General features: G+C 30.0%; 1 protein-coding gene across 1 annotated transcript; it reads left to right on the forward strand.

Annotated features, from left to right (window-relative positions):
- Nucleotides 1–10,233: 10,233 nt before the first annotated feature.
- LOC149235691 (uncharacterized) lies at nt 10,234–11,656 on the forward strand. Its single transcript, XM_089461437.1, has 3 exons — nt 10,234–10,557; nt 10,640–10,715; nt 10,862–11,656. The coding sequence occupies exons 1-3, from the start codon at nt 10,549–10,551 to the stop codon at nt 11,374–11,376; spliced, it is 600 nt and encodes a 199-aa protein (XP_089317563.1). The 5' UTR covers nt 10,234–10,548; the 3' UTR covers nt 11,377–11,656.
- Nucleotides 11,657–13,169: the final 1,513 nt, after the last annotated feature.

Below are 13,169 nucleotides of genomic sequence, written 5' to 3' on the forward strand. Positions count from 1 at the left end.
TAAAGTTAGTTGTTTATTTATTTCCAAAATGGTAATAATTAACTTATTAAGATTAAATAGTGTAATTGTACCATTTAATTCATCTTTTCTTTGTAAAAGTATAAAATCTTTCCCACATATATATATATATATATATATATATATATGATCTATTTCAGTCAGTTTATATAATGTATGAACTATTTTAGGGATATTTGTACTTTTAACTATTTATAATGAAGTAAATTTTTGGTTTGAATTTACATTATTTTTAATTTTAAATAACTACATGTTTTAAATTTATATTTTTTTGTCATATTCCACTTGGGTGAATTATAATAGGCAAAGCTCAAATTTTCCCCGAGGTAAAGTTTTACTTTGAATTTAGATTTTTTTGAATTAACAATTTAAAATAGTTACATTATTTTACATGGTTTAATGTCAAATTGTTATTTATTTCTAAAATGATAATGATTTAACTTATTAAAACGTAATAATGTAATTGTACCATTTAATTCACTGTTTATGTTTTTTTTTTTCTAAGTAAAGGCTAGTTCATATTAAAGAAAGTAAAAATATGTACATGGATTAGACCTTCCGAGGAGGCCGAGGCCAGTCCTCAAACAGTAGAAGCTGGACCATACTGTCTATCTGCTTAGACTGATTTACAAAACACAATCCATAATGATTTTTCCTGGACTTCAGATAACTGGACTTGAACTGACAAAACCACCATTGATACTGGCCGGACAGAACCAGTTTACACCATTGACTCTAATACATAGAAAGCCTACTGTAATAACCTGTGACTTACAGCAGTAGATAAACTGAGACCTTGGACTGAAATGAACAGAAGGAAAAAACAACATAATCATCGACATAATTGCAAAAACTAGACAGAAGCACCCGTTGAAGCTTAGGCTGACTGGCTGGGCGACGCTGGCTGCTTTCCCTTCTCCGGACTGGGCAAGTCAAGCCAGATGACAAGCCCTTCCCCGTCCTGAAACAGCTCTCCCAATCCAGGCTGAGCGTGGTCGTTGAGCACTTCCCTTTCCATAGCAGAATTGGGTGGCGGCAGAACCTCTTGAACCGAAGTAGCATGAACCGAAACCTCCTGAGCCGAGGCATGCTGAACCAGGGCATCCTGAGCCGGGGTTTCCTCGATGCGGTGAGCTCTATACACCAGGCCATTCATATCCCCCAGGAGTAGGTCACTGTCCTGAACACTTGCAGAGGCAGGAGAGGTCGATGTGGGATCTCTAGGCTCTTCCTTAGAAATGTACACCATGAGATTAACTACCACCTCTGGTCTGACGAGCCGGCTGGGAAACCTGAGACGAAAAGTCTGGTAAGTGCCTTGCGGAACAAGGCTTTCCTGCTCTGAGCTAGGGGACGAGGGGGGAACAGAGGCCATGGGAGAAATTGGATGCAATTCTTCAAGTTCAGGGCCAACTCGGATACCGGACCTCCCTCCCCGTCTTGGCACGCCTCTGCTTCGCGGCATGGTGCCTAAGGCCAGAGACCCCAAACGCTTTTCGACCCCTCGAATTCTGAAAGCCAGAGTATCCCCTCTCAGAACACCAGCAGCAATGGGAAAATGCTGGTCATAAATTGGCATGGCGGTCCCAATATAAGGAGTATCGACCGTTATCTCCGCAGGAGGAGAGCATTGAGCCATAATCCTGGTTTGCATCGAGTCTAGAGCTACCATGCTCGACTTGAATGCGCCGTCCCCTCGGCTCTGTTTCAAATTGGATTCAATTGCCTTCTGCATTAACTGATATCCTCCGCTGCAGGCCTCCGCGTACAGGTGCCGTCCTTCCGTCCTCATCCCAGGTGTCGTGGCGAGTGCCATGATTAATGGCAAGTAAAAGCACCCGCATCCGAGTAATTCACTCTTTATGTTAAAGTATAAAATCCTTCCAATATATATGATCTATTTCAAGACATTTGTACTTTTAACTATTTATCATGAAGTAAAATTTTGTTTTAAATTTATATTATTTTTAATTTTAAATCATTGCATTATTGTAAAGGGAAGAATTTTTTTTTTTCAAATTTGGAATGATTGAACTTATTGAAATCTAATAGTTCAATTTATCTCAAGTAATTTTCTAAACAATTATTTTTTCTAGCTTTGTGGGTTCAAGTGGTGAGATTAAATTGAATTAATACAGTAATATTTTATTTTACAATTTTTTTGTGAGGTTTGTAACTTTAATTATTTAAATTATCTTTACTTTTATTTTCTGTAATTATTTTACTATTTAAAAGTAAAATGTTTCAAATCTGAAACTATTTCACATTCTTATTGCAATATTATTATTATTTTAAAAATTTTAGAAAAAACTAAATATATTAAATAATTACTTTTTCAAAAAAAAAATAATAATCAATAATGCTACATATTACACTTATTCTAATAATAAATCTCTACCTATTACACTTATTCTAATAATAAATCTCATTTTAAATTGTAGCCTTTTTCCTTATACCCAAATTACTTTCAAACCCTAAAAACACAATTTTGTTTCAAGACTCACGCAAAGAAGTAGTGATAGGGTTTTCTAATGAATAATTTTAATTTTAATTTTAATAAATTTAAATATAATCGAAGTTTCGGTGAAACAATATTTATTACGTTTATGAAATTTTTATTTGATTAATTTAATCATTTAAAACTTTTAATCCTTATGTGACTTTTACATTACTCCGTAATCAATATTTTAATTATGTACATCCATGACGGATGAATAATTTTCCATAACGTCCATTCATTGACGTGCCCAATATCAATTATATCACATGAACCATTAATGCCACTCTACAATTGAATTGACCGTCCAATTTATACTCACCCTGCACATTTCAGATCATTCTTTATTTTATTTATTTTTTGGTCTCGACGCAGTAATTTTAGACCATTTATTTTGGTCTCTACGCAATAATTTTAGACCCTTTTTTTGGTCTCTACGCAATAATTTTAGACTTTTTTTTGGTCTCTACGCAATAATTTTAGATCTCTTCTTTCTTTCTTCTTTTTTCCCTACGCAATAATTATAGTGGGCTTATTCTTTTGTAGCTATTTACTAATATTACCTGGGAACGTCAATATAATTAAGTTACATACAAAATCAAAATGATCATATAAATATTCTCATTTTGACGGAAAGGATACTTAACTCCAGCGTCTTGAATTTTATAAATTTGGAGATAGTTAAGATTATATTTTTTATATAAGTTTAAATTTTAGAGAAATAGAGCCGGTATTTTTTTTAGATTTTAACATTCAAATCACAACTCAACTATTATATTATTATTATAATTTTATATTAAAGATAAAATGTTTATTTTTTATTTTTTTTAATTTAATAAATCATTTTTTCTCTACATGTTTAAGATATATTCCATATTATTATATTTTCTTATTTTATATTCAAATTAATTTTTTCAATATTATTATATTTTTTTATTTTATATTTACTCGTGTAATTTTGTGTACATATTTAAAGATTTTTTTTTTTTGGAAAATTTGGACACTTTTATATATATATATATATATATATATATTGATATGTAATGTAAGCTCATCAATGCTACAATTACAATGCTAGATCTCAAAGTGATATCAAATGAGGAATGCAATATATACGAAAAATTGAAGCGATGGGGCCAACCTTACTAGGCAAGCTAAAATTGCAAAGTGTTTTAAGGTTCATGCCATAAAATTTGAGATCAATACCTTGGGTTGACTACTTGGAGGACCCAATCCTACTGGGAAAGATAAAATTGCTAAGTGCTTTAAGGTTCATGCAATAAAATTTCAGATCAATACTTTGGGATGACTACCTTTGTCAAATTCGTGGTTCTTCCTATCAAGTTACTTGATACTACTATATGTGTACATACACACCTCATGGTATATCTAACATATTTGAGAGTTTTGAGCTTCATGCCACAGGTCTCAAGGTCAATCCCTTGGGTTAATTCCATTTATTCCTTACATCACTTGATCTCTCCATACACTATAATGAGTGCTAATTAACTAAAAATAAAAAATAAAAACTAAAAAAAACCACAATGTAAAATGGTGAGACTTCTTTAAACATTTGAAAATAATATGTGCAATTAAATCTAGAAAATTTATTTACACTTCACACAAAGTTTCACCTTTTTTAGAGTATTGATCCTTCTTAGTCACTGATCTAGATCTAGCATGGTCCCAGAGTGATAAGATTCGGTTCAAAACTCTTAGATTGTAAAATTTGAAAAAAAAATGTCCCTTAATAGTTTATATATATATATATATATAAACTTTTCATTGTTTAAATTGTATTTTTGAATATTATATAAAATGCATAACTTAAATTTGTAAGTCCAAAAATCATTTCTTGAATTTTAGGGGAAATTAACCAAAATGTAAAATAGCTAGAATATTTTACACTTTTTAACCTTAAAAAATTATATATATATATATATATATATATATATATATATATATATATATATTCTACATAACATGTGCAGTGACACATTTTATGGATACACTACATTGTCTAAATTAAAATATTTTTAAATTATCAATATACTTTTAAATATATGCCAATATTACAATCTCCTACCTATTAAAATATTTTATTGAAAACCCACGTTGATTTTTTTTTATTATTATGAATAATTTTAAATGTCATATATTAATTTTATATTAAGAATCCAATAAAGTACACATCTCCCTCTCATTATCCTTATTAGGAAGTACTTGATTTTTTTTAATTTTTTTTTGAACTTTCAATTTTTTTTCCTTAGACATTGCATAATTTATTATATAGAATATTAAAATATTTTCTTTTAACATTTTCTTTCTATATATGGATATTTATGAAGTTTATATCAACATAAATTAGTTAACATAGATCATCAAATATTTTATTTAAAATATGTGTTGAAATATTTTTGAAAAATATACGATTTACCTATCTTACTCACATTTCTTCTTTTTACTTCTAATTACTCATTCTCTTTTTAAAGCTCATATGAACTTATATTAATTCATGAAATATTTATTTCATTTTATTTATGAGTGAGAGTGAGGGATAAGTGTCAACTCCAAGTTGATCATATATGGAATTGCATATAGGCCTCATACTGGATTATAGAGTGCACATCTCAGCTCAATAAGATTATTTGGTTACAATGACGATCTAAACAACTATAGTGTTGCAATCATTATCATTATCTGAGAGTGCTTCAAACTAATTATAGATTTTCTTAAAGAGAATTCTTCTTCTTCTAATACAGGTTGAGAGAAAAATTCAATGGTTTCTTTATGAGTTTGGTTTTTTTTCTTCTCTAGGGTTTCTCTTTGTTAGATAATTGATATATCTTGGTGTTTAGGCCCTCATTATTTTTTTTTCTTTGTTCTTGAATTATCATAGAAACGATTATTTTTATTATATAGTTGATATACCTTGGTTTTTAGGTCCTCAATATATTTTGTTTTTTTGTTGAACTATCACATAAACTATGTTTGGATGCTAAAACAATTATGGTTTTTTTATTGGTCTTGTTTCCCTTGGACTAGGGAAAAACAAAACTTGCTCTAATTTCTTCTTCTAAAAATTAAATAAGAATTTTACTTTATTATAAATAAATAATGACACAGCATAAGTGTTTAGCGTTTGGACCCTCTCATTCAAAGTTCATCCTAATTTGAATTTGACTCTTTAGTCAAAAATTGAATTATGAAAGAGGTGGACTATGAGGTTGTGAGGAAATAAAGTTTATTATTTTTACAGTAATAGAAGTTGTAACTAAAAAAATGGAAAATTTTGGGGGCTAATATTAGTTGGTGGGACAATTTTCCATGGTTTTTACAAAAAAAAAATCTCCAATTTCCATTTTTCCTAAATGTAGTTCACGGAGGTTTTATAATATAAAATTATTTTACCTTAAATATCACCAAAATTATATAGAGAGTATATATAAAAGCATTATAAATTTGAATGTTTTTACAAAGATATCACCAAATATTTTATAACTTTCATATTAGAGACTAGCAAGATTATGAGGTTTCTAAACTTTAAGATAAATTTCCATGCTTAAAATTTTGGGTGACTAAAAAATCTTAAATAATTAAAGAATATAAGTCACTTGAATATTTACTCTGTAAATGTTACTATGTTTTAATTTATTATAAATCAAGTCAAATAAAGTGTAGCAAAGCTTACATTAATTAATTAAATAATACTATTTAATGAATTGAATGAATTTAGTCCCATTAGACTGTTATGGTCAAGTAAGATTTCGATGCAATAATTTTTGGAAGAAGGATATAGTGTCTAAATATTTTTGCTACCAAGCATCCCTCCACAATAGTTTTTTACCATAATTATGAAATGAAAGTAGCTTTTGGAATATCATATAACTTCATTCTATATCCCATACTTAGAACCAAAGAAGAAAATGATATAAATGAAATATCCATGAATCCAAAATGGTTCTATCAAATATCTCCTTAAGTGTGCATTCTACCAATCTTAGGATTCGAAATATGAACCCCCTTGTTGGTCTCTCTTATTTCTCTCATGATTAAAACAATTAGCTTCTAGGAAAAAAAGGATTAGAACTAAGGTAAGCCTCATTTATATATTGAAGAATAATAAGAGAATATTTAGAAAGCTTTCCATTATAGATGAGGACTACCTTCTTTTAAACTTGATTCATTTATAGTAAACATATCAACCCTCCAACACCCTCAAACATTATTGGAAAATAACTTTACCTAATTATCTTTGGAAGGAATCCATGATAGCTGAAGGTTTCTCTTAGAATTCAATAAATTAAGACATCTATAATCATAAGCAATAAAATAATTCATGTTATAGGCACTACTAACTTAACATACTAGGTTTTCATTTCCTCAATTTAGGACTTTATGAAATTACGGTGCTTCTTAGGGGAATTAAAACATTTATGAAAAGAGAAAATGAAAGGGGAAAAATGTTTGGAAAATATTGTTAATAGATTGAAAGGGAAAGTGGGAAAACAATTTTATCAAATAATTATTTTCTTCTATATTGAGTTTGTGGTAAATTCCTAGCTTTATATATACTTTTATAGGAGGGCAATTTATGTGCATAGTCCTAAGAATTATTTCATAAGAGAGTATTCCAATGATTTCATTTATCACATTTGGAAATATCTATGTCAAATTTTAATCTATGAACTTGTTAGTATTGAAAATTATTATGTTCTTTATGTTTTGTTAGTATTTTGTACATTTATTTTGTGATTTATTTTATTATTTTTTTCATTACAACACTTACACTATTTCTAAGTAGCTCTTTTGACCATCATGACATAAATCAATGGATTCTATGTAGGAAAAAAAATTAGGGTTGGAGCATGTGTTCTCTATGTATTGGAGAATGATTATAGACTCATATTTATCTTTGGGTGGAGTCCAAATTATATAACAATTTCTCTTATCCTTGAATGCAGTATTAATTTGTACGTAACAAATCAACAAATCATAGATAACTTAGTTTTGCACGTAATCCTAGCTTAATGTGCTAGTGTTTAATTCTCCTTAGTTTTATGTTTAGGCTATTTAGCTTGAGTTTGTGAAATTATGGTGTTTCATGTGGGAAAAGGCTTTGAAACAAAAAAATTAAATGAACAGGAAAAATACATGGAGGAAGTTTTCGATGGAGTGAAGGTGAATGTGATACAAAAAAAATCAATGCCTTGTCCAACATAAATACACACATACTACTTATAGTGAATCATATAATAACATTCATACTATTGCATTCATCAATGGAGATATTTGTAATTGAGGTCGTAAAGAAACCAATGGAATTGATTCTCCAAACACAATAATATGGAATCTAGGGACTAAACCAGGTCTATATTATTTGTCACTTACCCGACCAATTATCATTCTATTACATTCTTGTGACTATGAGGACATAAATGAATGGATTTAATGTCAGGAAAAAAAGTTAGGATTGGGGCATGTCTTGTATATGTATTGGAGAATGATTATAGGGTCATAGTTATCTTTGGGTGGTCTCCAAATTATCTAATAATTTCTCTTATCCTTTAATAGAGTATTGATTTATACACAACAAATCAACCAAGTGTAGATAATTTAGTTTTACAGGGAATCCCAACTTAATATGCTAGTGTTTGATTCTCAGTTTTATGTTTAGGATATTTGGCTTGAGTTGGTGAAATTATGGTTTTTTTTGGTAGGAAAGTAAGGCTTCAAAGCAAGAAAATTAAATCAAGAGGAAAAATGCATGGAGGATGCTTTTGATGGAGTGAAGGAGAATATACAAAACAAATCAATGCCTTGTCTAACATAAATACACACATACTACCGATAGCGAATCATATCATAACATTCATACTATTACATTCATTGATAGAGATATTTGTAATCAAGATTGTAAAGAAACCACATATCATAAAATTCATACTATTTCATTCATTGATGGAGATATTTGTAATCAGGATTGTAAAGAAACCACATATCATGACATTCATACTATTTCATTCATTGATGGAGATATTTCTAATCAAGATTGTAATTCTCTAAAAACAATAATATGAAATCTAAGGACTAAACCAAGTCTATATTCTTTATCACTTGCCTAACTAATTATCATTCTATGCCACTATAAAGAAAGACTACCAATGTATATTATTCTATGTTGTAAATAATATAATTATGTACAAATATTATAAGACATTGTTAATAATATTTTAAAAATTAACCTATAAATTTGTAATCAATAATTTATTAGATAATTACATAATTTATTAGATAATTACATGTTACACATATTTGGAGATGCTTGTAACACAATGTTTTTATTTTAATGTTTTTTCCTTTAATCTAAAATAAAATTAATTAAAAAATAACTAAAAAATGAAAAAACCATCAATAAAATCATATCCATAGAACATTTAGACTTCAAAATCTAATGGAGTATAATTAGAAACTTCGAAATGTCGTGGAATATAATTAGAGCTTGAAACGGTTAATGTAAATTAACCGGATACAACACACTATTCTACTATACCTCTTACAACATAGTCACTTTGTAATCTCTTCCGCGTACCTTTCACCGGCTCCGGGGGTATGCAGGTAAATATTTTAAATATTTTAATCCTAGTCATTTAAGCACAGTTACAACTAGTGCGCATTGCGTTAAGGTACACCACTAACAATAGTTTGATAATTACCACCTTGAGTGGGTAGGCGAGGACTAAGTTCTGGTCCGGTTCCTTTGTATTTGTGTCGGACGTCTTCTCCAGCCGCCATTGTCGTTTTATTGAATCCAGACAGTTTGTCGGAAAACACAGTTGACGACAAAATATCCGGTCCGGCATGTGGGCGGCTTAATGCAAGCCAATAATGGCGAGCTGGAGGGCATACATTTTTTATTTTTATTATTGTAAGATATTTTTATTAATAATAGTAATAAAAAAAAATAATGTTTATCATAAATAAAATAAATTAATTTTCATTTTAATTTTACGTCAATTTTTTAAAAAAGATGAAGTGATTAAAATTAATAAAAAAATTAATTTATGTGAGAGATATATAAATTTTTAGTGGTTTAATATAAATTTGCCCTATGATATATAAAAATAATATTATTGATATGATATATAATTTATTTTACGTTTATTTACATATAATGTCTAAAACACAAATATATTAATAAAAATAATATATTTTAATGCTACATATAAATAAAATATTTGGGTGTTAATATAACAATTTTATTATTTTATATCAAATTCATATAGAAAAAGAAAAAAGTAATTTAGATTAAAAAATTCATATATGTGTATATTTATTAATATTTTAATGTTAATAATGAGAATCATAAATATTATATGAAATTGGTGAAATAAAATATTACTAAAAATTAATTAACTTAGATTCATTTTAATTGAGAGTTTCTAAGAGTCAAGAGAAATCAAATCTTGAAGTACAAACTTTTCTCAAATTTCACAAACAAAATTAAATTAAATCCATTTTAACTTGAGATTTTCTAAGAGTAAAAAAAAATCAAATCTCTTAAAATACTATATTTTTTTTCTCAAATTTTATGTTCAAGCAAAAATTTACATCAAAATTTTATCCTCCTTATCTTTTCATTTTCCAGATGCTTACAGTTTCTATTTTGCCAATTTTATTTTTTCTTTTGATTGCCTTCATATATAGGAAAGCACCCTTCCTCAAGTGTGTGAGTTTTGGTTCTTCATTTGATCGCCTTCATATGCAGGAGAGCACCCTTCCTCAAGTGTGTGAATGGTCTTCCCTTTTTTACATTGTGTTGTGCACTAAGAAAAAGATGTAGACCCTTTGGCTCCAATACAGTATTTGCAGTACCCACCTCTTCCTCCTTCGCTACAATGTCCTACCGAGCGGCTTACTCGATTGTTTGAAGAGTGTTCTTCGGTTTTTCTGGAAGCCCTCATTTCATATTATTTATCAGATCGATCTCAGCAGAGGAATAACAGTGTCCTTAGATAGTTAGTGTTGGGAAGATGGCCTATGTAAGTAACTATGTGGGTGAGATTTAGGTTTTGATTATTTGTTTGATCGTTAATGCTGACATGTTGACTGCCTGATGTGCAGAAAACTGTGATACGGTTGGACTTGAAGTGCTCCAAATGCAAGAAGGTCGCCTTGCACTCTGTTACAAAAATTGAAGGTAAACAATTATTTGCATTTTATTTTTGGTATTTATGTTGGTCTCTTTGCATTCTGTTAAGAAAGTAGAAGGTGATTAACAATTTGGGTTCTTATGATTTAATTTCTTTTTGGTATTCGAGTTTTTGAATGTTACTTCGATCGCAGGAATCGAATCTGTGACGATCAATATACATGAGAGCACGTTGATTGTGATCGGAGACGCGGATCCTGTTTGCATGATCCAGTTGCTGAAAAAAAAATTCTGTTGCGTCCACTTGGTCTGCTACGGACCGTGGCCGCCGCCGCCACCACCTCCACCGCCGCCGCCGCCACCACCACCTCCACCTACACCTCCACCTCCACCGCCACCGCCACAGCCACCAACCTCCGCCACCGCCACCTCCACCACCATCCTGTATCACTCTCCCTGTAATTGTCGACCTCCACCGACTTGTCCCTGTACTCCTACTCCCAGTAATTGTCCTCCAGCGTGGAAGCCACCGAAGTGTTGCTCTCCAGGCTTGTCTTGTTCATGCAGATTAGAAAAGTGCTGCCCCACATCCTGTGCTTGTCCAAACAAATCTGAGATAATGTGGCCACAATACCATAATCCTTTGGCTCCCGATGAGGTTTGGTATGTGTGGAAGGAAGATCAACAGGAATCGTGCACCATCATGTAATGATAATAGAAGATCTGCTAGTTGATAGAGTAAGAATTTCAAGTTTATGTTTGTATATCCGTAGTATATTGAAGTGTGGTTGCTGCTGCCTAGAAATGAGAATGGCAAGATGATAGTTGTGTATTATGATTTATATGTGAGGTTATGACAACATCCTGTGTCTGCACTATTATTATTATTGCTGGTGTTGACTGCTACCATCTAAATTGCACTTGCGAAATATGAACTGAGTTTCCCACTTTCTTCATTTGTAGGGATCAGTTTTCTATTATTAATATGAACTGAGTTTCCCGCTTTCTACATTTATAGGGATCACCTTTCTATTATTTCATATTGTGACATGTCAGATTGATGAAATTAGTTTCTTCTTTCTTCAATTGTATGGATCAGTTTTCTATCATTTCAGAAAAGTAAGTTAAGAACGCCAGCAAACAGCTTTGAAGATATCTAGGTGTTGTTTAAGAAGACATTACTTGATACTCAGGTCCTGGTTGACAGGGCGTTTTGAGCATGAATGCCCCCAGCAATGCAACATGTCTAGAAACTTGAAGAACAATGCTCATTAATTGAACAGTATAGAACAATCGATCCATCGTTAACTTTATCATATCAAGATTTTGAACAGTTCACTAAACTTTGAATAACAGTCTTACACGTTTATTTATTTAACGGTATAGAATTATTTTAACTTGCATTTATTATCATATCAAGTTTCCAGATTTATCAGGGTAGATAGAAATAACTAGAAATGTGGTTAAGAATTGCTTTCTAATTTCATAATGGATGGATTCTAATTAATAGATGAAATAAATTTTATTTTAATGAATAGATGAAATATGGATTCTAATTAATTGATGAAATAAATTTTATTTTATTGATTTTTGATTTTTTGTGATTTAAATTGAATTTTTGAATATTTTTGAATGAATAAATAAATTTAGTATTTTAAAAATTTAAGCAAACAATAAATCGTATTTAATTAAACAATTTAAACATATGAAAATTTATATAAAATTTGAAACATAATGGACCGGAAAAAATATAAAAAACATTTTTTATATTGTTTAGACTATACATTTAATAATATATTAATCTATTTTAATTTTAATGAGCAAAACTATTATAATGACTTTTTTGAGATTTTAATTTTTTCTAAATTTTTATTTATTTAGAAATTTTTAGATTTCCACAGTGGTTCAGTTTGATAAGATTTTCTATTTTTAATCTTGTCCAATCAACATTTAATCTGTCCAATTAACATATAAGAAAAATCTAGATAGTACATGTATCACAATTGTACATTTTACACACCTACCCATGCAGATTTATAGTGCACCATTGAACCAATAGTTTATGCAGCAAAACCTGTAACTATATCTCCATTCCAGCTACACAACAGAACTCAAGAATTGCTTTCCAAAGTACATTGATGCACGTCATCAATTAAACTATCCATCACGGCTCAGACACACGAAGACCTCGAATGCTAAGTTGGACACACAAAGCAAGCAATACATTGGTATTGATCCATGTAGTCGATTCTCCAATCCTCAATCAGATCTTTTAGAACCTACGTGTTGGTCCACGATCAAGAACACTATATACTCTTATACCTCACATCTGCGTCAACTGATCTCCATTTCAATGTTAACATCCTCCATGAAGTGTCTTTGGTCTTTGATAATTGGATTCACTAATTGTCTTGAATCTTCCTTAATTCACTTTGCAACCATACATCGTCAATAATAACAAACTTTCACTATTTATTTAAATATATTAAAAAAGTAATGAGA

Source organism: Pinus tabuliformis, chromosome 8 (assembly GCF_031772625.1).
Source record: "Pinus tabuliformis cultivar Carrire ecotype Pingquan chromosome 8, CPIR1, whole genome shotgun sequence".
Lineage (NCBI taxonomy): Eukaryota > Viridiplantae > Streptophyta > Pinopsida > Pinales > Pinaceae > Pinus > Pinus tabuliformis.